Source organism: Nesoenas mayeri (genome assembly GCF_963082525.1).
Source record: "Nesoenas mayeri genome assembly, chromosome: 7".
In the NCBI taxonomy this organism is placed as follows: domain Eukaryota; kingdom Metazoa; phylum Chordata; class Aves; order Columbiformes; family Columbidae; genus Nesoenas; species Nesoenas mayeri.
The window spans coordinates 18,102,738-18,126,786 of NC_137551.1; the positions used below are offsets into that span (position 1 = coordinate 18,102,738).

Below are 24,049 nucleotides of genomic sequence, written 5' to 3' on the forward strand. Positions count from 1 at the left end.
TCCTCTTTACATCCTATTTGCCCATTAGCAGGCAGGAGTCCTGGAAAAATCTCTTGACAGATGACTATCAGCAGTTATTGTGAAACCATACAAGCTATGTCTATACCTGGTGCATTAAATCTACCTGGGACCACTCTCTGACACTGATGGCAGCTGCTACGGAGTAGAACGAAGCTCAGCAATTAACTTCTTCCGTTCTCCCAAGCAAGACGGCTGCATGCAAGCTGCCCACAGGCAGTGGCTCTGGGAGTGGTGGAGGCAATTGCAGTCCAGATCCCAGGTTCATTTGCAGGCATTATTCTACCCGCTGCTTGCTAGCAAGTACAATACTGAATACATCTGAGCCTGTTTTTCCTATATGTTCATACCTACAAGATGCCTACAAAGATGCTGCAAGGCACAGGAGGTCTCTGTACCAAAGTTTCCCCAGAATCCTTCAGGTGAATGTGGGGTACTTGCTTAATCTGTACCTGTGGCTCATGCCGTCCTTGCTGCTACAGAACAATGGTGCTTATCCTCCTCAGACCAGTTCTGAGGCTCTCTGATAGTCAGACCTTATTGATCTACAACTACCTGAAAGGAGGTTTGAGCATGGAGGGTCTTGGTCTCTTCTCCCAAGTAGCAAGTGATAGGACATGAGGAAATGGCTTCAAGTTGTGTCAGGGGAGGTTTAGATTGGATATTACGAAAAAATTATTCACGGAAAGGGTTGTCAGGCGTTGGAACAGGCTGCCCAGGGAAGTGGTGGAGTCACCATCCCTGGAGGTGTTTAAAAGGCATTTAGGCGAGGTTCTTAGGAACATGGTTTAGTGCTAGAGTTAGGTTAGGTTATGGTTGGACTCGATGATCCTGAGGGTCTCTTCCAACCAAAATGATTCTATGATTCTAGGGAGTGCTGTGTTTTGGTGCAGTAACCCACGCTTACAAGTATGATTAATGCTGTGTACAATAACTTATTGCAAATGTGGGTTTTTTTAATCTTGGATCATAACCTATTTCTATCAAAATAATAGTAGGTATGTCTTCTTCTAGCTTGCCCTCTCTCAGCATAAACACTCTGGAGGCATATTATAATTAAGACTGCTGCTGTTCAACAGTTGGTGGCAGCTGAAAAGAGTCCTCTGTTCTGAGTAAGGGTTTTATTCAGAGCTTGCGTATCCGCACTGCCCTTTAGAGCACAGTACCAGCATGCAGTGCTAAGGTTGAGAACACCTTGTTCTGGAGGACTGAAGCCATGTCTCTGGATTACTCTGCCCTGTGTTCAAGGCTCTTTTGTGGCTTCTGTCCCAGTTCAGTGCCTGTCCATGTACAGAGACATTTTGGTGGCCAGAGCTGCTTATGAGTTCTAATTCCCTTAGATTTCAATCCTAAAATCCTTTATGTCAAAAGGAGCACGGCTGAGCCCCTAGAAAAGGACTTACATGGGACAAGTATAAGCATGTTTCTTCTGAACGCTCAATTTCTTTTGTCCCAGCAGCTAGATGTGGGCACTGGGACTCTTGCTTTTTGGCAAATGTATTTGTTCCTTCTGAATCCTTGCTTCATATAAAACCCGCTTTATATCCCACTGTTTACTCTGTTGAGAATAAAATGCTTATCAAGTACTTTTAGTATCTATTCTAGTACATGTGGCATTATTCCTTGTCACTGGTATTACACTTCACTCACTTTTCAGCTAATCTCCCATCAAGTAACAAAAGGCCATGGAGATAAAGCCCCTTTTTATCTACCTGCAGCCAACTCTAGCTAGATACTTGTTCCTAGCAACAAGCCCTCTGCTGAACCCTTTGCTTAGAAAAAGAAGGTGGATTGTTTGGGAATGTTTTCCCCCCTTGTATTATCACAACAAAATGCCCTTTTTAAGACACTTGGTTTAAGTGCAGACAGAAAACTAACAATCCCTGATTAGGTGCATTTGTTTTTTATCAGCTTGTACCCCCTGGTACAAATTAGAATTAAGTCTAGTGCACCAAAGATGTTATTCTGTTTTTCCCACACCAGGATAGCAATATCCCCCACACCAGTACACTCTAGGTGGTAACACATTACAGTAGTCTTACATGTACTTAATGGATTGGCCAGCACCTACATCCTCTGCCACTACCAAGTTTCATCTCTGAACTCCTTGCCCAGAAGCCACCCAAGTCTGTCCTGTCACTCAGGATACCTTCTTTCCCCAGCCTCCCTTGCTGTGTTCATCCCAGAAAGTGTATGTTCTCTCCCTTCTTTCTCTATAGAAAGACTCCCTAATTTAGCTTCACTGCAGATGACCTATGAAGTAGGCCTGCAGAGACACTGGACCTACTCTACCAAGAGGCGAGTCATCTTAAACACAAATACAGTGTTTGGTCAGGAAGTTATTTGAACTAAATAGAGAAGTGTAATGTTTAGTGTAATTATAATGGATTAGAGTAAATATTTTTCTGTGAAATAGCTTCAAAAAAAAATATGGCATTACCATGAAGATGTTATTCACAACTTAATAGACAAGGCATAGCAAAGGTATCTTACTGGGTCTCTGTGCTTAGGTGGGCAGCTGAGACAGAGAAAATATAAGTGCCAGAGCAAAAGATTGTTAAAAAACTATCCACTATCAGGATTACTCTATTCTTAGCACTTGAGTGTGTGTTCACCCCCAACATACCACTATCTAATTATAGTCCCTACTGAAGGACAGATGCTGCCAAGTTGCATCTGACCCCCTCCTCTCTTGCATTCTGTTCCCAAAAGCTAGGCTGGACTCCCTGGAGACACGTCCCGTATCAGCATGTCCTTTTGTCTCCCCAGGGCTGAACAAGGAAACTTCCATCAAAGCCTGATCCTAGCCCTGGCCTTCCTGGCCTCTCCTAGCACTGGCCTTCCATTCCAAAACCTTTTCTTCTTAATTTCCTCCTCATTTGTTGCCTTCACCCTTTTCCTTTTTTGCTTCAGCTGCTTCTGTCTTTTCCCTCCTGTCTGTTTCAATATGATCAATGAGAGGGCACAGTAATGAAAGAAAACCTGGGCATGTATGTGCGTGTAGCTCAGTGCTACAGAAACCCATACCTCTCTGACAGGAGCTCTTTTGTCACAGCAGAAGTCCTGCTGAGAGAGCAGTGAGATGGAGAGTCTCCTGAGTAAATGTGTTTCTTTACATTATAGTTCCAGTTTTCCGCACTGATTTGTATTTCCAGTAGCATAAAACAATAAGGCCATGAGACTGGGATTCCCAAAACCCAGGTGAAATCGAAACAGGACATTTGTGCCATGTGAGCCAAGGTGTGCCATGGAGGAGTGTGTCCACTGAAGCACAGAGTGGTAATTGCAATAGGCACGTAGTTATGAGAGGCTCAGAGAATTCGTGGGGTTCCCCCCCAAAAGAGGAGGTCAGTCCTCGCAGTTAGTGGTAGGAGGTCAGGCAGTGTGATCCCGCGGGGCCAGGTCTGGGACTACCCCAACCACTTGCCAGGGTTCCTCAGTGCTGCCTCTCACTCGTGCAAGAAAGCTCTCCAGGGATCTGCTACAAGAAGCAGAAAGGGTTTATCTTTGAAACGCTGCTTTTCCCATCCTTTCGTACCTCTGAGGAACAGCTCCTTGGCGACACCTTCCACCCTGTCTGCAGCCTAAGAGGTGCAGCTCCCTGTTGGTGCCGCTTCCTGTGGCTCACTGGGTGCCCAGGAGAGGGCATCTTTTGGACGTGGGGAGCAAGTGGCTGAGCCCGAGGGCAGCCTGACCTTCAGGGTGGGCAGCAAGCCTGGCCTTGGGGCTGGCAGCCGCCCTGGCCTGGGCCTCAAAGGCTCAGTGCTGCCCTCACTGTGAGCAAGATGCAGTCTGTGGGGTGTGATTAAAGGTCCCCACAGCACTGTGCTGGCAGTTATTTCAAAACTGGCAGGTTTGTGCTGGTCTCTGTCCAGAGGGTCTCCAGCCACCGACACATTGCACCCTGCTGACATAGTTGTGGAATAAGTATGTATGTATGTATTTCTGTATGAACCGCTTTCTTCCTTCTCTCCCTACACAGTCCTCTTCTGCCTTTAACCCCTTTGGTTTCCTCCCTAGGGTAGGTGTTTGTCATTAAAATGAAGCTATGAATAGTTTGTTTCCCTCTACCTCTGGGAAGCACATTGATAAACTTCCAGGGAGGGGTACATAAATCTGTGGGAGACTGACAGCCAGGAACATTCATGTGCTATTTTCAGACTCCTGTGCTGGAAGAGACCTGGTCCTGTTTTCCCAAGGAGGAATGGAGATGGGGAGAAGTCCCCTCCTGGATTTTAAAGCTAGTTTGCAGGCTTTCGCAACAGCATTGAAGTAACTATAGTTGCTTTACTGTGTGGGCCTTCTGCCACCCTGGTAAAAAGTGAGCACAGACCAAGCCAGAGCCAGCATCTTTATTAACCACAGAAGAAATACATTGCCTGCTCACGTTGGTCAGTCTGCGTGGGGCAGCTTGCATCCCACCAGCCCCCTCTGATTGAAAGGTGTGTGCAGCGGCAGCAGGCAGCATTGGGAGCTCAGCCTGACCCTCCCTGCTTGGGAATCCCAAACACTTGCCAGCAAAGTCCTGCAGTGCTGTGGGACTGGAGAATTGCAGGAAGCTTACTGGCTCTGCTCTGGGGGGGGGTCACCAGCCCACATCCAGTTGGTTTCAGTGAGCATGGAGGAGTACGATGGGATGCAAGGAATGCTCTGAGCACCTGCTGACAGCCTTTAACCCCCAGTCCCCTCTCTCTCCATAATTAGGACAGATACTCAGCAAATATGTTCCCATACAGTGCTGAGCACCAAGCACTTGGCCATGGAGCAGCAGTCGGCCTTTGGGGGAATACGAGGAGACTCTTCTTCTAACCTTTCTTGAACTTCTTGACTCTCTACATTAGCTGCTGCGTCGGTAGGCAGCACTAGAAAATGTATCTGCTATCTCTTCTCAGTTAACAGCTACACCTTGAGGGGATATCAAGAAGCAGCATTTATACTGTAACAGCAGAAAAGTGGTTCTTCAGCAGTAGTTCATTACAGACCCACACATTCTCATTCCAGGCTTATATTAACAAGGAGAGAAATAAAGGACTGAGATGACAGAGGCTGATAGATGTGGCAGCTGGGATGAGCCAGTCCCTATTTTAAGCATGCAGGCAAAATTTGGGGTCAAGCTGGAGAGGTTACAGAGTGATAAAGTGCCACTGAACACACAAACAACTCAGAGCATAGCCCTCCTCTTTCCATCTTCTTCCCCAACACCTCTCGGTCCTGCTGACAGGCTGACCTGGGAGGAGTGCTGCTCTTGCCCGCTGGACACGAGCCAGCAGGGCTGAGCCCTGGCCGTGAGCACAGCACAGGGGTGCAGGGGGCCTGTGCCCTGAGACCAGCCAACCATACCCCTGAACCCCCTCAGGGCTACAGCTCTCCCCTTTCCTGCTCCACTCCTGCACCTGCAAGAGCAATGACAGGGCAGAAATCCTCTTGCATCCACTTCTCTTTCCTGAGGCTGCCATGGGAATGCCGACAAAGTAGCTTGTGTGATTTGATAGCGGACTCTGGTTGCTTGAGCAGCAAGGCTGCAAGATATGGGAGAAGGTGCCCTGCTGTGTATTACCTCTCCGCAGGGATCTGCCACAGTTGGTTCACTGCATGCTTTATTAAACAGCTCTGCACTGATTTGTCTCTCACTTAACTGCAAGATCTGAAGAAATATTCTAGAAACAGCTACATACCCAGGGTAGTAGTACCTTGGGCCCGTTTTGTCCTGATCTAGTGTTTTTGCCATGATATTCTTTTATGTGCAAAATGAGGGCATTATGGGTGCCAAGCTGTCCTATAAGACTATCCCATTGCTTGCCTGTACGGGAGAGGTCTGTGGTTTTGGGTTGAGTTGGCATTTGGCTTGCTTGCTTGTCCTAACAGAAAGGCTAGGCTGGGTTGGAGGTTTCAGTAAGAAATTTAACTGATGCATGATGAAATAAATGGGAGAGGAAACACTTGGTGTAAGATGGCCATGAGAGGAACTAGCCTGAAACTAGAGACCGAGACTCCATTCTCAGATACAGCAATGCATATCCTGCACAAGTCCTGTTAAAGCTAAAGATTTACTCCAAGTTTACACTTACATAACAGGACACCATATGGCCTCATGCAGATGTCCAGAAATATTAATATATTGGCCAAAGGCAATAAAGCAGGAATGCCTGACAGCAGGAAGTGCCTTGGAACCACCATCTCTTCCCTCTTTCACCTTCCCAGAGGGTGATACCTGCAGGGGCTCTGTGTGAGCATCAGGGATCATACCAAGGAAGCACAGTAGGGGCATACAGGACACACAGCCATGTACAGAGATAGTCTGGAAAGAGCTCCTGCTCCCTCTCTGAAACACAGACTTCCTAAGGAACTTAAGAGATAGGGAATGAGAGGAGAAGAGCATGTAGGTGCTCTTGAGTCTTTCATCTGCACTGAAGGAATCAAACTGGGTTGATCATCAGGTCAGGCCTGTGCTCAGCAGAGTGATTCTTGGAATTAACAGGAATACAGAGACTGAAAGGCACAGCCAGGGCTTGTGCAAGAGGACTGCTCCTCCACCCTGGCAGCACAGTAGTCTTAGGTCTTATTTTATTTTGTCAGGGATGGAGTAATAAAAGGGCCAGCAGGAGACAAGCAACTGAACGAAATAGCTGTTGTTCTTCCTTTCATCCCTGTCCTCTCTCTTCTGCTTTTCTAGATCCGAAAGAGAAGCAAAGCGTGCCGCGGAGGCCTGTGGGAAAATGATGTGCTAGTTTCTATCAACGGGAAGTCATGTGCTGGCCTCTCCCACGCTAGCGCCATGCAGATCATTGACTCCTCCAACGGCATGCTCAACATCCGCGTGAAAAGGTAACCTGCTCCCAAGCGCCGGTGCTGTGACAGTGCAGGCAGCAGGGCAGCTTCATCCAGCACAGCAGCTATCCACACCTAGCAGAAAGAAGGCAGGAAGGGAGCCTTTGGTTTCTCCATACTGCAAAGTGTACTAGGAGGACTTCCCCATGACTAATGTGCGGCCATCCAGAGGTTTTTTTTGTGAGGGCTATGCTGTGAAGAATAAGCAATTTAGGAAGCAGATGCCACAGGGCAGTTAATCTCAGCAATTAATGTAGACTTCAGCTCATTCTGGGTAAATAACTGTTCTGTAAAAATGGATGTATGTAGTCAAATCCATTTTTACAGAACAGTTATTTACTGAGCCAAGACAAGATTACTTGAGTATTTACTGCAGCAGGCCATTGCAGTCCAATAGGGTGTGAACTGACTTCCACAGAGGTGTGTGGCTCAGTCTCTTTTTGCAGAAGAAATATCTCTGGCAAAGTCTCCAATCCAGCAGAGTACTGGAGACCAGGCTCAATTTAAGCACAAAAATGGTTCCAGTGAAGTCCCTGGTTCTACCTGTGCTAAGGTTAAGTCAGTGCCTCAGTGCATGTTGGATGAGGTCCAAGATGTAAATGAATCATATGAAGATGAAGGCAGCAAAGCTGTGTGAGGTCCCAGCTAGTCCATGCTACTGCCAAAACAGAAGTCACCCCCAGGAAATACAACTTAGGTGAAGGGGGCTGGGATATGTGATTTTTACAGCCCTGAAAAGACAGAGCATTGTGAGCAGTGGAGAGGGAGAGCCATCCTGGTCTGGCATCTGTAAACCGGGGGCAGAGGTGGGCAGTGCTCAGAGAAGGAAAGCCTGAGCATGTAGGATCTTCCCCTTGGCTTCAGGAAAAGAGCCGGTGCCTTCTGATGTCCTCACCCCATACTCTAGCTGTGATTAAGTGGGATGAATTAGCCCTGCACAGGGTGTCCAGAATAGCTCCTGGTCCCTTGCCAAGGTCTTATCTCACCCCATTGGAGCCTATCTCCAGCCAACAGGTGCCTGGGCAAATTCCAATGGGCCAAAATCAGTACCCTTTGAATTAGCAAAGTGACAAAGGCAGGCTTCTCACAGCCTTCTGGGAGCCACCATCGGATGGTTTGGAAATAACGTAAACAGTTGGCTTCATCTTGGGGTAGTGAAGAATTCATAGAATATTGCTTTCTGATCATGTCTCTATTCCCACTTCATATTTATGTTCCCAGAGAAAACACCAATCAGTCCTATTCAGAAAGGAGAGGTAACTGGATGACTCCGGAGTATGCAAGGTCATATGTGTATGTCTGTCAGTGTGGGATGTGTATGAAGAGAGAGAGACAGGGAGGGAGATTGTGACCTGACAGTGCGGAACGAGAAACTGGCTAAGAAGCAGAAATGCTTTTCCGTTATCTGGTCAAGTATTTAAGGAAGAGGAAGGACTGTTCTGTTTCGTTTGGGGAGCTTTGAGTTTGCTCCCCAGTGAGAGTTCATAATAGCAAATATTTTTAAAAATTAAACTGTCAGATAAATTGCCCCACCCTTAGCTTCCACAAAGGTTTGCATTTGACATGAGGATAAATATTTCACAGTTCAGAACTGGGATCCAAGTCATGAATTCCACAGCTTCACAGAGGCAACGCTATCAGCCTGGCTGCCCGGTATGCATGCTCAGAAGGCAAATACTTAGACCTCCTTTATAACTCTAACAAGCCCTGGTGAATCTGGCAAGGAAAAGAGGAAGTTCCTCACCCCATCTGTGTAGTTGGGAGTCAAACTGCTGTTGCAATCCAGACTCACTCTTGAGGAGTGGGAGGACAGAGCTGACTCTTTCCCCATCAGCATAGCCTGTTCTCCCTCTCTCTGGCAGCCAGCAGTGGGGCTCACAGCCCCAGTCTGCCCTGCCCCTACTCCAGTCATCCTTCCAGCTCACTTACAAGCCCATGGATTGGGCTGGCTGGCATGACTGCAGTAAAGTCATCAAACCCCAGGCACTGGTAGCAAAGCAGTCCCACAGCGAGCAGGTTGCACATGTCAGGATGGACTCCTACCATAGGGTAGCAGAGTCCTATTCCCAAAAAAACCACTTGGGCCTTTTTCTCCTAAGTATTTGCTATTTACTCCCACATAGAGGGCAGGGTGAACAAACAGCACTGACTTCTTTGGAGCCCACTCTGAACTAGCAGTTTAGGGGTGCCAGGATCTGCAGAGCTGACACAGCTCCATGGGGCAGCCGGGGTGCAGTGTGGTGGCTGAGGCACCACTCAGCCCCCGCTCCGGGAAGTGGCAGGCTGTATGGGTATGTCCCACTGCCCTGGGGAATATCTGCTATGCAGGAAGTCACCTCCCCAGAATAAATGCCTGGAGACCTGATTAAGTTGGCTTTTTAGATTTTTATGCTCTCAGGGCATTCTGATTTTTAAGCATTTAACATCTGGTTTTCAGAAAGTCGTGAAGCAGAAAATCAGGGTGAGAGCATGTAGCTGCCGTCAGAGGTGAGTCTGCCCTTGGTGTCTGCACTTCAGGTGTCTGTACCACTTAAAAGACACCTGAAACACCAGCTCAGTCCTTAGCCCTCTCTCACATGAAGGGGTTTCCTTCCAGCTCAGCCCCACCAGCCAGACCTTGCTCACTGCTTTTACTTCTCCCCACAGGATAGTTGGTGGGGACCAGACTGGCCCACGGCTCCAGCGCTCCCCTTCTCCAGGGCAGCGAGTGCTCTCCTCGCCATCCCCGCTCAGTCCCCCGGCGCAGCTGCTCAGCCCCGAACCCGCAGCAGCCCCAGCCACCACACAGCCATCACAGCCGCGGAGGTCGCAGAGGCACCTGGAGAGCCTCACCTCCCCGCCGGACAGTGAGGCCTACTATGGCGAGACAGACAGCGATGCTGACAATGTGGCTCAGGAGAAGCACCGCCGGGCTCGCAGGAAGAGCCCGCGCTCACCGCCCGACAGCACCGCCAGCAAGGCGGATGCGCCTCAGGATGAGGTGTCCCTGTCCGAGCAGAGCGGCTATGAGAGCTTGCCAGAGGCTGCTGCGCAGGGGGAACCCGAGGTGGCCAGCTCTGGTGGGGTGGCCAAGAGGGAGATTTCCTGCCTGCCTGGCAGCCGCACGGACACTCCATTCTCAGAGAGCGAGGGACAGTTGCGGCCACCATCAACAGAGAGACGGGAGCCTTCTCCAGAGGCGATGCTCCTGCCCCATGCCACCAAGGCTATACGAGCAGAACGCCATCTCATCCCCATGGTGGGTCCAGTGGAGCACCCAGTTGATGAAGACCTAACCACCACATACGCGGAGAAAGCCAAGCAGGCCAGTAAGTCCTCTGTACCCTGCCACTCACCCGCATGTTCTTCCTGTGCTGGATCTCCCTCCAAAATTCCATCTCTGCAAATGTCAAGTGGGTTAGCTCCTCTGGCTTGGGAAGAAGCAGAGTCAGATCAGACCTGCAGGGACTGGGGCTTCCTATTGCAGCTTTGGCAGTGGGGTCCAGCTCACCCAGGATGTCCAAAGAACAGATGAGAGAAAGGGTCTGGGATCTGGGAATAACTCGTAGAAGCTACAGCCACAAAACCAGCTATGCTCTAGCACCTCTATGTGATGACAACAGGACAGAGGTCATTGGTTTCTTTAACACTTTGGTGTCCATGTCTGGTAGCAGCTGGTGAGATCTGGTACAATTTCTCACTTTTTAGGTATCATCAGTGGAGGGCTGCCAGCAAGGACAGGCAGGAGCTAGTAAATGATCTGTTGGAACAATGCCTTTTAGTGGGACCCCTCTAGTCAAGACCTTTCCAGGTGGAATAAAGTACTGAAAAATGTAGTATAGTGCATGGGTGATGGACCTGAAGTGACCTTAATTGTGAATACATGTCCTGGTTTCTGCTGCCTGAGGAATATTTCAAACTCAGACATGAAGTCAGAGCAAGATGTTACCTGACTTCACAGCCATGATCTATCCAGTAATATTAAAAACAAGGTAGTAAAAAACTTGTTTTCCTATGAGTACCTCAGTGTGCACTATGACTGACTAATTTACACTTTTCTGAGCCTAGAAATAAGGCTTAGCAGGGGGACAGAATGGGAAACAGAGACACAGAAAAGTGATGAGACTGAGAGCACGAATTCTAACTTGTGATTCTGTGCTCCAAATGCTAGACATTCTTCCCCAGGCCAGATAATATTGCAAGGCAATTTTTAAGTGTCTCTTTTCCTTGGGCTAAACATTCCTTTATCTATTCTGCCTAAGGGATCCTATAGAGTTCACTTTCAGATCTAGGCTGGTTCTGTCAGGCAGGGCATGGTCTTACTGCTCTGCTCTCTGTTGAGAGGGCAGACTTTGTTGCGTCCCTTATGTCAGGCCCTGCTACGAAGTACAACTGACCCTGGTGCCTTGTATTATTTCTTCCTAGTCTTTAGCACTAAATTTCTTGAGGACAGTAAAGAAAGTAGCAATTTCAGCCTCTCTGAGGATGAAGCTATTTTTTCCCCCTTTGAATAATATACAAGCATGAGGGGAATGTTGAGAAAGGCACGTTCAGCTGCTCCCTGCCACCTGATATTCCCAGCAGTGGATGAGCAATTGCTTTACATCAAGACTTTTTTCCATGAACAGCGTCAGTACAGAAGGCTCCCAGGAAAGCCATGTATTTAATGCAGAGCATGTCTGACGGCAAAATAGTATCCCATGGCAGAAGATGACGCAACTCTATTGCCAGCTAGGGGTAGGGTTCCCAGAAGCACCGCAGACTGAGATAATATTTTATTCTTTTATTACCCCTCCGCTGTTCCCCCTCCTTCTGGATTATGTTTGGGCGTCCTTATGTAAGAATTACTCTGCCATGGATGGCAACTCACAAGGCCAGCTTGGCCTTTTCTTGGGTTAGGAATCTTGGCAGTAAATGTGAAGGCAAAACTTTATGTCCTGATCATGCCAGAACACAAGAGCCATTAAAACAAAAGTCATGATCGGCAGCCAGTAACTTTGTGAAGGAAGGAAGCAAGGAAGTAAGAAGGGTGGAAGGTGTTCATTATGTGGTGAACAGAGCTAAGGAGCACCTATGCCTGGAATAAACACAGGAGGATGTGGAACTGCTGAGATGCGGCAGCTCTGTGGGGAGGCTGCCCGCAGAGAAGCTATTGGCATGGGAGGCACACAATACAGCATCTCTTGCCACAAAGATGTAGCCTTGGTAAGGATGTTTGGGCTTGCATTGGTTCAGCTCCTACAGCTGCTCCAGGCTCCCGTGGAGCCAACAGAGTTTAAAGCTCAGTTTCTCTGCCTTTCCTCAGCAACCCCCACAGCACACTTGCCTGCTCTGGGACACAGAGACTCCTGCGTTTTGCTAAACAGGAACACAAAATCAAGCTCACGGTTTAGAAGTCAGGCAAGTTTTTAAAATCTGAGTTAACTATGGTAGGTGACCTGGACAATCAATCATGGGAGTCTGGGGCTCAATAGATACACACTAGACATTTAAGGACATTCTGACTACCTAATCAGATGTCTGCCTTTTGGGGCACTACCTATCTAAATATATTCCCAGTGCACCTGCTCAGCACACCCTCCTTGCCTTGCCATGGCCTTCTCCATTATAATTCCTACCACTGCACCATAAAATGTGAAAAACTCTTTTTTGTTGGGACTGTTACCCAGATGGTTCTCTCCTTTTATTTTTAGAATGTAGTCCTTTCTCATGCTTGCTCTGATGTTTTCTCCAATCTTGGGGGTATTTTTCTTGTCCTTTTTATTATTTCTAACTTTTCACTGCCATTTTTAAGTGACAGAGACTTTCTCCCTTTCTTACTTGTCCCTGCACCTCAGGCAAGCAGAGTTGCAGGTATAGTATTTCTAGACGAGTATCTAGAAACATCAAATTTCTAGATGAATAACTGAAATCTCTATACAAAAACAATAATTATTTTGCACACCACTGAGGGTAACAATTGACATTCTTCACAGCTCTATTGCCCCACAAGGATCTCAGTAAGACAGCTATCACCTGTCAGCTCTTGCATTTTCTTAAACTTAGGATCTGTAGCTCTGCTCTTTATTTCCTATCTCTAGAGCTTTTGTAAACCTTTTTCCTCACTGCAAGCTTTCCAGAGCTTGGAGCTTTCCAGATCACAGGCAATTTGATTCAGCCCCTCTACTTCCCCTTTTCTGTATGGTTTTCCTTCATTTCTGATGTTGTTAGCAAATCTGATCAGGGCTGACTGTATACTCTCCTCCAGATCATCAATGAAACTAGGAAACGCTTCCCGTATTTCTCCACCATCTTTCCTAGTCTCAACATGATGAGTGATAAGTCTTTATGCTCTGATTGTTATGGTTTCATTTTCTCTTAATTTTCATCTGATTGACATTTCTCCAGTATACGTAGGATTTTTGCATCAAGTCCACCAGCACCTGACAACTACAGCTGCTTTCCCTGTCTTTGTTAAGAGGATACATGAGGCAATTGCCAGAGGTGACACTGCTGTCTAACACCTGCTTTACACTGCAGTAACACAGGAGCAAATGGAGCTCACTTACTTACACTAGGCAAGGATTTGACTCTGAGAGCAGGAGACAGTATGATGGCAAGAATGAGCAGCCCAGGACAAGGATTTGGCAGTGGGTGGGGTGGAACAAAATAAGCACAGGGAAGAGGGGCAGCAGCTGATGGTGCCACCTCACGACACCTTGCATGTCACAAGCAGCTGAGCTGTGCCTCTCTTTCCCCACCACAGACACAATGCTTAAGCACTCCTTAGAGAGGCAACAGTCCCTACAATGAGGTTTGGGCCTGTCTCCTTCCAAAATTTCCTGCCCTATCACAATTTGCACATTGGTATTGGCTCATTTTTTCCAGCCTGTGGGATGAGCACGTACATCATCCCAGCCCTCCACAGGACACGTGGCTTGGACATGCTTGCTCAAAAACCACTCAGAGCATTGCTAATGCAGACTAGTGGGGCAGCGTGGGGAGCAACACACCACCCAAATGTGGAGAACTTGCCCTACAAATAATAGGATTTCAGTCTTCATTGATACCCCATGGCTACTATGCACCCTCATGTTCTGATCAGTGGGGCAAGAGAGCAGCCAGCAAACAGGAACTCTTTGCTGAACAAACAAAAGTACAAATTTCTTTCCTTCCCACTTAAACCATAAATTGCTCTCTTTAGAGAGGTGATTAATCGCTGAGGAAACTGGGGATCTTTAGGGCCTCAGTTCATCATCACTGTAAAGGGCCAAGTCACATCCCTCGCTGAGATGATTTCTGTCCTGCTTGGACAGTGCAGAAGGACAGGAAGAGATAACAAGACAGAAAATACAAATAATAAAAAAATCTGAATGAGTTTCAAGAGGTCAGTGGAAAGCGGGAGCTTGTGGCAGGGAGAATCAGACTACTGCTGTCACAAGTAATTTCTAGTGAGGTTCTTCGGTTCCCCATAGCTCCTGCAGAGTCCTCCTCTGTTCACCCCACCCTTAGAGGCTTGGGCTCATGGGAGACAATGGGCTTAGGCTTTCTCACAACTGGAAATGCCAATTGCTCTCAGAAGACAGACCTACCAAGACAGCCATCTAGTCCTAACTTGCTATCGCACTATAGGAATTTGTTTCAGTGCAAGAAGTGCTTCAAAATATCTCAATTTAAACTTATCCACTGGATTATTTTTAGTTCCTAGGACTCAAGAGCCTCTCCATGTATGGTAGGGGAAGGGAGGGAAAAATGGGTGGGGAAATTTCCTCCTCTGCTTTATATGGGCCTGGCTGCTTGTGCAGAGTCATCAAAGTTACTACATTCCATATCAGAAAAGGAAATCCTTCTTGTTTAAAGCGGATGTACAGCAGCACCACTTGACGAGATAGGATGCTTATTTATAAGTGGCCTATTCATTGGAGGGTCATATAGATTACCTCTTCTAAGAGTGACTGCAGTCACGTTTCTCTGCAGAGAGTGAGTGCAGCAAACCATCTACCAGCCTGTTACAATCGGTACAGGCCACAGGAGCTGTGAGCAAGATTAAGTACCTCAGTGGCAGTTTGAACTTACTGCACCTCATTTTCTACTTGGTGTTCAGCTTTGACAGTCGTGACTATTGATTACGGTTACATGGTTGTGAGGCTAGCTTACTGGTTTTGTCATTCACTGCAGTCCAGAAGACTAAAAGATTTAGGATAGTAGTCAGCTGTCCCCATCCTACATGCTTTAAAATAGAATCGAAAAGCATTCTGCTCAGACCAGGAGATTAAAATTAATTGCCTGAACTATTGATCCTACAGAAGGTCTGCTCCTATCAGTATGAAGCAATGCTGAATGACCCTTGGCCCTTGCTACTCAGTGAGCAGCCAACCACTAGGAAAACAAGGACAACAGCCTCCATGGCTGATTCACAGACAGAGAGTCCACTCTGACTTCAGCATGCCTTAAACTGGAAATTGTCTCCACTTGGGAAATCAATTTCCATACACTGGTGTATGCAGTTTAGTTGTATGCCCTTGCTTAAGAATATTCCACTTAATAACTAACATACAGTTTTGTATTCTCTGCAGCTTGAAAGGCATTTATTAGAGAAGACAACAGTGAGATAAACACTGTGCATGTGGAACCCTCTTTCTCCAGTGTTAGGCTTGAGTATGGCATTTGAGCTTAGGCTTTCAGGTTATGTTCTTCTATCGAAAGCACAGAGGTGATATTTTCAGGCTGATGCACTATTTGGACAGAAGACAGAGATTGTAAGTTAGTGTTGTCTGTCTTGGCTTCTTTCTTGAGCAATCTCAGAAACTGTCACAAGTAACTGGCCATTTTCCTCAGATGTTCTTACTGGAGGCTTCCAGCATGGTTCACTTGGGCATCACTCTTGTTTAGCATTTCAATGCAAATGCTGCAGGATAGAGCACTGCAAGTAAGGCTAGTAGAGCTCTACTCTGCTTATCCTTCGTGCTGCCCAGCTTCCCCAAAGCCCGGCAGAGACAAGGATTTAGCTGAACATGTGTTAGTGCAAGATAAATCTAGCTGCATATAATATTCTCCAGAAGGGGAAAGATATTTAGTATTTGAAGATGTTTGGAGTAAACCTGTATGTGATCCTTGAAAATAAAAGGTATTACTCCTTTTGTCCTAGTATTTCTACTGTATGAGATACCATTTTGAGCATGTTTTTTAAATTATTAGTTACTCAGACATTACTTCTCTGTGTTATTCTGTCAGCGCAGGGACTCTGACCCTGGGTCACAGTTCCTCAGATGTGGTCAGAGGTCATTCATCATTCTGCTGCTGGTGGAACAGTGTCAGGAGTTCTCTTCTGAGCTTACAATTCCACGGTTCTTGCAGAGCCCCAGCTGGTGATTTTTCAGAATATGCTGCTACACACATTAAGTTAACATAGCCTGTCCTTGCACATGGACTTCTGGAATGACTTAGGATGTGTAAGACTGATGGGGAACAATGGGATTAAGTCAAAATTTTGCCAGTAATTTATATCTCAATGTGATTAGAGCAGTAATAACACTGAAACGACTACATATATAACCCCATAGACTGTCTTAGCCAAGCTGATAACTTCTAGGTTCCATGATTTTGAGAGCTGAGCTGAAAGACATCATAATGCAGGCAATGGGAATCCTTCTCCCTGACCAACGTTCTTTCCATCAGTCCTGAAAGTGATACGGGACTTGCTGACAAGGTTAGGACAAGTCTGCTCAGAGAAAACACAGAAATGAGACAAAGTGATGGGGAAGGGAGAGGCATAAGTGGTTGAGGCATAAAAGGACTTTGGCAAGGGGTAATTAAACAACGGAGTCATTGCTCAACAAAAGTGAGAGAAAATTATAGCTAGGAGGGAGAAAACTGTCAACCTGACAAATATTGTTTTTCAGTTTCACTTAAATCCATGGTAAGGAGATCAGTTTGTTGTGAAATCTGTAAAGCTTCACTGTCATCAATGTCATCTCCTGCTTATGCTAACCAAGAATCTAGCCCTTTCTATAAAACAAATAGAGGCAGGAACAAGGGTGAGTAGATTCAGCAAATCTTGACTCACTGGCTATACTGAAAGGACAAGGCTGAATCACATTCTCTGTAGAAGTGAAATGTAAGGAATTAGTGAAAATTGTCTCAGAATGGCCCTCAGTCCTTGATAAATACCCTGGAATAATGGGAAGGATCTCAGGCAAAGAGACCAAGAACAGCATCCTTCTTTCAGACACAGACTCTGGGGGGAAAAAATGGAAAAACTTATTTTGAGCACACTTTTTGGAAGACAAAATCATGAGTTAAATCAACATGGACTAATAAAAACTAGAAAAAGATATAGTCTTTGACCTGTTCAGTAAGATTAAGACTTCTACAGAAATAAGGTGGACACAATATAGGCTGGCTTCTGTAAGATATCTGATATGGTTCCACATGACTTTTCCAATGAGAGAAATATAGATGAGATAGGACTACTGTAAGGTGACTGCACAATTGGCTCAGAATAGAACTGAAAACATAACTATTAATGGCTCATGATGTCAGATTAGCTAACTGGCTAAGTTGGTAGTAATGTTTCACTGGGCTTCTGAAACTAACAGGACTACCTCTATATTTTCACCCATGGAGCTTTAAACACTAACATATGTCAATCAAATGTCCTCTCCACCTCAATGTTATATGACAGGTGAGGAGACAGATGATTAAAAATCCCAGCCCTCCTCTCTTCTCTCAGTGTATTTTGTCCTCTGGCTGCATCTAGACAGCACAGGGAGTATGTGCTGTGGGGCACCCCACAGCCCCAAAACTGCTGCTATTCAGAACTGGGACCTGGCTGGGACACGCTGCAGCATTCCTCTGGTCTTTCTTCCCACAGGAACACAGGTGTGTAGGGGACATGGCGGGGGGGGCGATGGGTTACCTGGACTGAGGAGCTCAAAAGGGTTCACAGATACATTACTGCTGTCTCCCCATATGCTTTGTCAACTACCAAACTCCTGCTAGTGAAACCTGCAAAATGTTTTTTGTTTCTTTTGAGTGTGTTGTACCAAGCAAGCAGTAACAGGAAATAGCAATAATACCATTTTTAATGGATGACCTGAGGATTCAGTGGAGATTGCTGTATATTAATCAGCAGATGACATAAGGCATGGAAGGTATACAGTTATCTCATGAAAGGCTGGATTTTTAAATGTAGTGAGGGCTTGACTGGTTGCAGAAAAAAACTAAAATCAATTGGATAGCAAGAATTTATGGCAAGTGCTACAGGACTAATCAAGTCCGCAGACCCAGATGGTGAGCATATGCTTGTCTGTATTACTAGAGAGTGGATGCTGGAAATGTTGAAGGACAAAGAGAAGATGAATCAGTGGTATCCTGCTGTCAGACATGAAGCAATTTTGTGAGCAGCAGAATTAACAGATCCTGGTGTCCTTTTCATTTATGTCTTGTATTTGATATCTCATTCTCTCATGTCTAGTAAAAGGCAAATCTGTTTGATGTCATATTCAGAATGAGAACTCATAATCTCTCTGGGGGGAGTGTGGGGGGTTGTTTTCAGTATTTGGTGCCTAATTAAGACTGCACTCAGGCTTCCTGCTTCCTATCCTGGGGTCTGTCTCCACTGTCCAGGCACCTATTTTCATGGAGAATTGTGGGAGCACTGTATCTTTGTGACTTCAGACTCTTAAAATTAGCAAATGGGCTCAAAAGCTATTAGTATAAAACAGTTAAGATGAAAAGACATGCAGCACGACTGCATAAACCTTTCTTAGGAAATCAGGCTAAAACTGCAAAAGGCAGATTCACTAGTGCCTTCAACAGGTGCTGTCCTGGCAAAAGAAAGCTCTCCTTTGGCAGTCTTGTCACAGACGACTATATAGGGAATATCCATGGCCTGAGTGTGAGCTGTCAGCTCAGGAAAGCCAGCCATGTGTGCTACCTTTTGCACTGAGGACACATTTCCATCCAGCTCAGGAAAAAAGGCAAACTTTCACCCAACTCAGGGAGATTTTTTTGAGTGAATAAGCTGCTCAAGTCTCCAGCAGGATACCATGAGACCAATACACTGCAGCCACGCACAGCAATGACTCTGCACCCTCTCTGCCTAGTAGAGTTCACAGTATCACAGTATGTTTGGGTTCTTCAATAGTTCTTCAATAGCAGAGTGGGAGTTCCAGAATAGCTAAGAATGGTCAAAAGTCAACAAAATGACTGGGCATGTTTTTTCCCATGGCCTGTTGATGCACCTGCAGAGAATCTTGATTTCTGTTTTTCTAAAACCAGGAGATTGCAGTGGGGCAGCGTCTCACTGGGAGCTCTTAAAGTCACCTGTTATTTAAGAGAAACACTGGTTTGACAAGTGCTTAACCATATATTTAACCTCAGATACATGCTTAAGTGTTGCAGACTTGAGTAGGACTGAAGCATTTGCCCATAGCATCCTAAACTGGAGCTGAAGTCATATATAAGTTTTATTTTATGCACAGATTATGTGATGGAAGTGTGCAAATATCAGAGAACGACGAACAAGTTTTCTGTCCCAGGAGTTTTACTGCTTCCTTTAAGTAAAAGAATATATACTCCTCTGCTTTACTGTTTGCAATTCAAACATTGGTCAAAGCTTGAAAGGTTGAAGCTTTCGACAGAGAAATACTTAGAAGGCCAATACAACCTATCCAAATCTTATTTTGAAAGGGCTCCAGCTATGAGAAGCATGAGATGTCTATAGCCTCTGATGACTTACTGAGATACTTGCAACGTTAGCCATGGAAAAATGACCTTGTCTAACATAAATAACTGGAAGAAAAAAATTCTAGTTGATCCCATGTGAAAAAAATAGAAGACAAGTAGTATTTCATCACTAAAGGAAAGGCTCTTTATGTCTGAAATTAGCAGTGTGCTTATTTTCTACGGTAATGGCTTTTTTAGAATTTGGTCTTTGGTAATAAGATTTACTGTTGTTTGTTTCCTAGTGAATATGATCAGTACCTGACATTGTGTAAGCCTGCTTGTTCAGTACTTTTCCTGAGCATACATTAAAATGATTTCTTTTAATAGGGCCTGATCATGAAAAGATCTATACTTTTTACACTTCTCTTTACTGTAATTAGTAGTGTAATTCATTTCACTTCAGTGAAATTAAATTAAGTTCATGGAAAGAGTTTTATAGCCTTCCATCTATTCTTTTATTTATTTCATTTGACTGTTCTTAATAGAGATTTTTTTTCTGTACTGCAGGGCCATGTTTTCAATTCCAATTGCATATTGTATATATCAGATTCTACAAGGTTTTCCCAAAGAGACTGTAGATAAGTGTCAATACTCATCAAAGAAGAGACTGAACCACTTGCATTGCTCTTGCTGTAAGAGCCTCTGCATGAGGCATGACAGGTTGTTCTTCTAGCAGCATTGCTTGTGGAAGTTGTCTTCTTGGCATGCAGTGATGGGTGGTGGATTTCAGGAGGCATGGTCAGACCTTCACTGTTCTGGACTTACCAACACTGAGGATGGTCTGCTCGAGTCTTGAGTTACAGTGATGCCAAGGCTGGGACTGCTGGGAGGGAGAGTCACAGGGCCGAGTCCCTTGGCCACAGCTCTGGGATTCTCTCACTGGAGCTATTGCTCGTGTGTAGAAAGAGGCAGTAAGATGAGACCTGGCCATAGTGTGAGAAGATGCTGAGCAGGCCACAACTGCAGAGATTTGGTGACTCCCCAGCACCTTGTGTTCTCCTCCTCCCTGTCCACTCCAGTCCTCACCATCAGCACCTCATCATTCAGCACCTCTCAGTCCCCAGCACTGGAGCTCTGAATGGTGCTGCCAGCACACTGGTCCTCCAAACACTCCGTCACCCTACATGGGCACAGCCACACTCTTCAATGGTGTAGGTAACAGCATCTGCCATCTTACCCCAACTAAACCACTTCACTGCAGCCACCTAGGATCCTAATGTTCCTCTGTTAAGTGTTCCCCAGTCCTGGTACACAATAGGAATCTGTCTCATGGACTGGTTCTCTTTAGACATGGAAGAAAATTTATATATACAGGAAAAGAAAGTCTTTCCTCTCTCTTTTCTTCCTTATGTTTACTCAGCTCTGGGTACTCTCTGAGAGTTTCAGATAAGGCAAGTTGCTTTACTTCTGGGTGGGTTTCTCTGCCTGTCCATGTTGGACATGAGCACGGTCTTACCTCTTTTGAAGGGCTCTTTAGCACAGAAATGCTGGACATGGAGGCACTGGAAGTACTAACCTGAAGCTTGCACTTGTCTAGTGAGAATACAGAGCATATTTTCTTATTTTAAAATAAAAAAGAGGAGTTTCACCTCACAGGGAGTAGAGGGTGGTGGAAAGAAGGAGGGTGTTTAAGTGCCAGGTGACAATGTCTATCACACTGCTCAGTGATGAAGCTAAGAAGACAAAAATAGACAAAGTGACCTCATGGCTTTTGGCAGCAATGCCCATGAGACAAAAGAGAGGCTTTAAAAGGCTTGTGGAGCTGATAGCAAAGGTCCTGGACACCTCAGAGTTTTGGTTCTGCTCCAGCAGCGAGCTGCTCTGGTGCTCTCTCATTGCCTCTCTCTCTGTTTATGGGGACTTGTGAATTAAATGGGCTTTGTGACATGCCCAGCTCTCCAGGTCTGGACTCTGCCTTCTCAAGCTTGGATCAGCCTTATGCAGGTACACATCTCTTGCTTTTTCTTTCTTTTTTCTTTTCTTTTCTTCTTTTCTTTTCCTTTTCTTTTCTTTTCTTTTCTTTTCTTTTCTTTTCTTTTCTTTTCTTTTCTTTTCTTTTCTTTTCTTTTCTTTTCTTTTCTTTTCTTTTCTTTTCTTTTTTTTCTTTTCTTTTCTTTTCTTTTCTTTTCTTCTTTTCTTTCTTTTTATTTTTTCTTTTTTTTCTTTTCTTTCTTCTTTTCCCTTTTCTCTCTTCTCTCTCTTCTCTTCTCTTCTCTTCTCTTCTCTTCTCTTCTCTTCTCTTCTCTTCTCTTCTCTTCTCTTCTCTCTTCCTCTCTTTTTTCTTTTTTTTCTTTTTTCCCTTCCCTTCCCTTTTCTTTTTTCTTTTATCTTTTTTTTTCCTCTCCTCTCCTCTCCTCTCCTCTCCTCTCCTCTCCTCTCCTCTCCTCTCCTCTCCTCTCTCCCCCTTCCCTTCCCTTCCTTTCCCTTCCCTTCCCTTCCCTTCCCTTCCCTTCCCTTCCCTTCCCTTCCCTTCCCTTCCCTTCCCTTCCCTTCCCTTCCCTTCCCTTCCCTTCCCTTCCCTTCCCCTTTTATTTCCCTTTCTTTTCCTCTTTTTCTTCTTCTCTCCTTCCCCTATTCTAATGACACTTTTGCTCTGTACATTCAAAAAGACATCTCAGGAAGATTTCTCTTTTTTTTCTTAAACTGTTGAGGGAGATTTTAGCTTGAATAGCATGATAATTTTTCTGTTGGGAGGACTGGTATAATTAGTTATGTACTTTAGCCTTTGATGAGGAGGAAAGTTGGAAGAAGAGAAGAGGGAGGCAAGTAGCAGGTCCCAGAGGGCCTTACTTGCCAGCTGCTTCAGAGCCCAGGGCAGTTCAGAGCAACTTCCTAGAGAAGCTGCATATGGATGCTAATGCAAAGCCAGGACCAAGAGCTGGTGGAGGCACAGCCAAGACTGTCTACTGTTATATTTTCTGTGACAGTATTTGCTAGTCTGGATTTTAGAGTTGAGTGCCTTCGTGGTACTCTGCTGGCAGAAGGGGCTGCACAGACACTGGATGGTGTAGCTCCCTTGCTGTTAGCTCCTGATGCCAGAAATCCTACTGTGAGTTCTCTCAGGGTCCAGACTTTACATATGCTGCGCTTCACTAAGTAGTGCTGCTTTTCCTCCTTTTACATTTAGAAGCAAAATACGAGCCAGGTGAGGTGTAGTAGCTTGTAGAAAGGATGGTTGTAGCAAGAAAGAAATCTCTTTTATTTCATCCATTGTGAACAACTGCCAGAGACACATGTGTGCAGATTTGTAAGTGGAGTGGACAAACCTTCAGGGATTGTAGCTTGTTTCCATAATGCAGAGCAGGTCTTTGAGGGCAAGTATATGACTGCCCTGAAGAGCACTAAGTCTCCAAAAAAGCTTGGACACTATTTCAGTCTTGGTTCAGCAAGGCGGAGTCATTCTGTGAGGAAAGTTTTGCAGAGAGCCTTCACTTTGCAAGTGCAAGTACAAATAGTGAGTCATCTTTTCAGCACTGATTTTGCTGTTTCCAGTTTTCTGGATGAAAAGGGGACGAACAGACTCTGCATCCACATGAGGTGACATGAAACTGCAGAAGTCCCCTTGCTGAAATCCCAAAGCATCAGCATGTGCTGAATGGAATGGCTGCAAACTTTCAGAAGAGCCTTTCCTTGTATTTATCTTAAGCTTCCTACAAGGATGCCTGCTCTGCAATTCTACACCTTATTTTCAGCATGGGATGAGAGAGGGAAGCTCCTTCTACTGTGGTTACACTGGTGCAGTATGGAATCATGTCACCTTCCACAATTGTGCGGCCTAGACAGGTTTTGGGGGACATCTGCAGCCCTCAGGAAAACTACTATCTTTCTTAGCTAAGCTCCCTGACCCTCACAGCAGGTAACTTCGCCACATTAGGAGGTCCCCATTGAAGGAATGCTCTGTGTTAAAATGCTCAGAGGTGAGATTCTGAGAGGGTTGAGCAGCTTTCATCCTCTCTTGTGTAACACTGTCTTCCAGCACTGCCTGCAGCCATCCTACTCCTCTCCTTCTCTCTCTCCCTTCCTTTCAGCAGGGCATAATTTTGTACCTCTTTCCTGAGAATGCCAGATGCTACACAGTTTTTTGACAAATTATTGGATGCAGACAGTGGATGGATTTTCATCTATACTGTCATGCTGGGAAAAAGATAATGGGAGTAAGGAAAAGGATGAAATGAAAGGAAATCAGAAATTAGTCTATGGTTTAGGTATGAGAGGTCTTTTCTGTGCAAGGTTAGTGCTGATTTTTGTCACTTGAACACTAATTCGAGGCATGTCCTTACTTTCCTTAGGGCAGCCAGGTTTAGTTTTACTATTGATTCTTGTTCACCCCCTGCTTTCCCTGCACATAAGGCAGAGAACATAATGTTCCTCTGTGGGGCTTTACATGCTGCTGGGCTGGCAGAGCAGGTGGAAAACAGTTATCTCACACTTTCATGCCAGTGTCCCAACAGGTGTTTGCTTTTCCAAGCAAGCCTGTCTGAGTGGATTCCTTCTGGCCTGGCTTGTCAGTGCTGGC

The 24,049-nt window shown here is 45.6% G+C and overlaps 1 protein-coding gene across 1 annotated transcript in view; it reads left to right on the plus strand.

The window, feature by feature from the left end:
• The window catches only part of SYNPO2L (synaptopodin 2 like), a gene marked incomplete at both ends in the record, with an annotated part of 34,951 nt that overhangs the window by 7,809 nt on the left and 3,093 nt on the right, over positions 1-24,049 (plus strand). The window contains 2 exons of the mRNA XM_080347502.1: positions 6,692-6,843; positions 9,493-10,154. Of these exons, the coding sequence (XP_080203628.1) occupies positions 6,692-6,843; positions 9,493-10,154 (814 nt within the window). The remainder of the gene's footprint in view (positions 1-6,691; positions 6,844-9,492; positions 10,155-24,049) is intronic.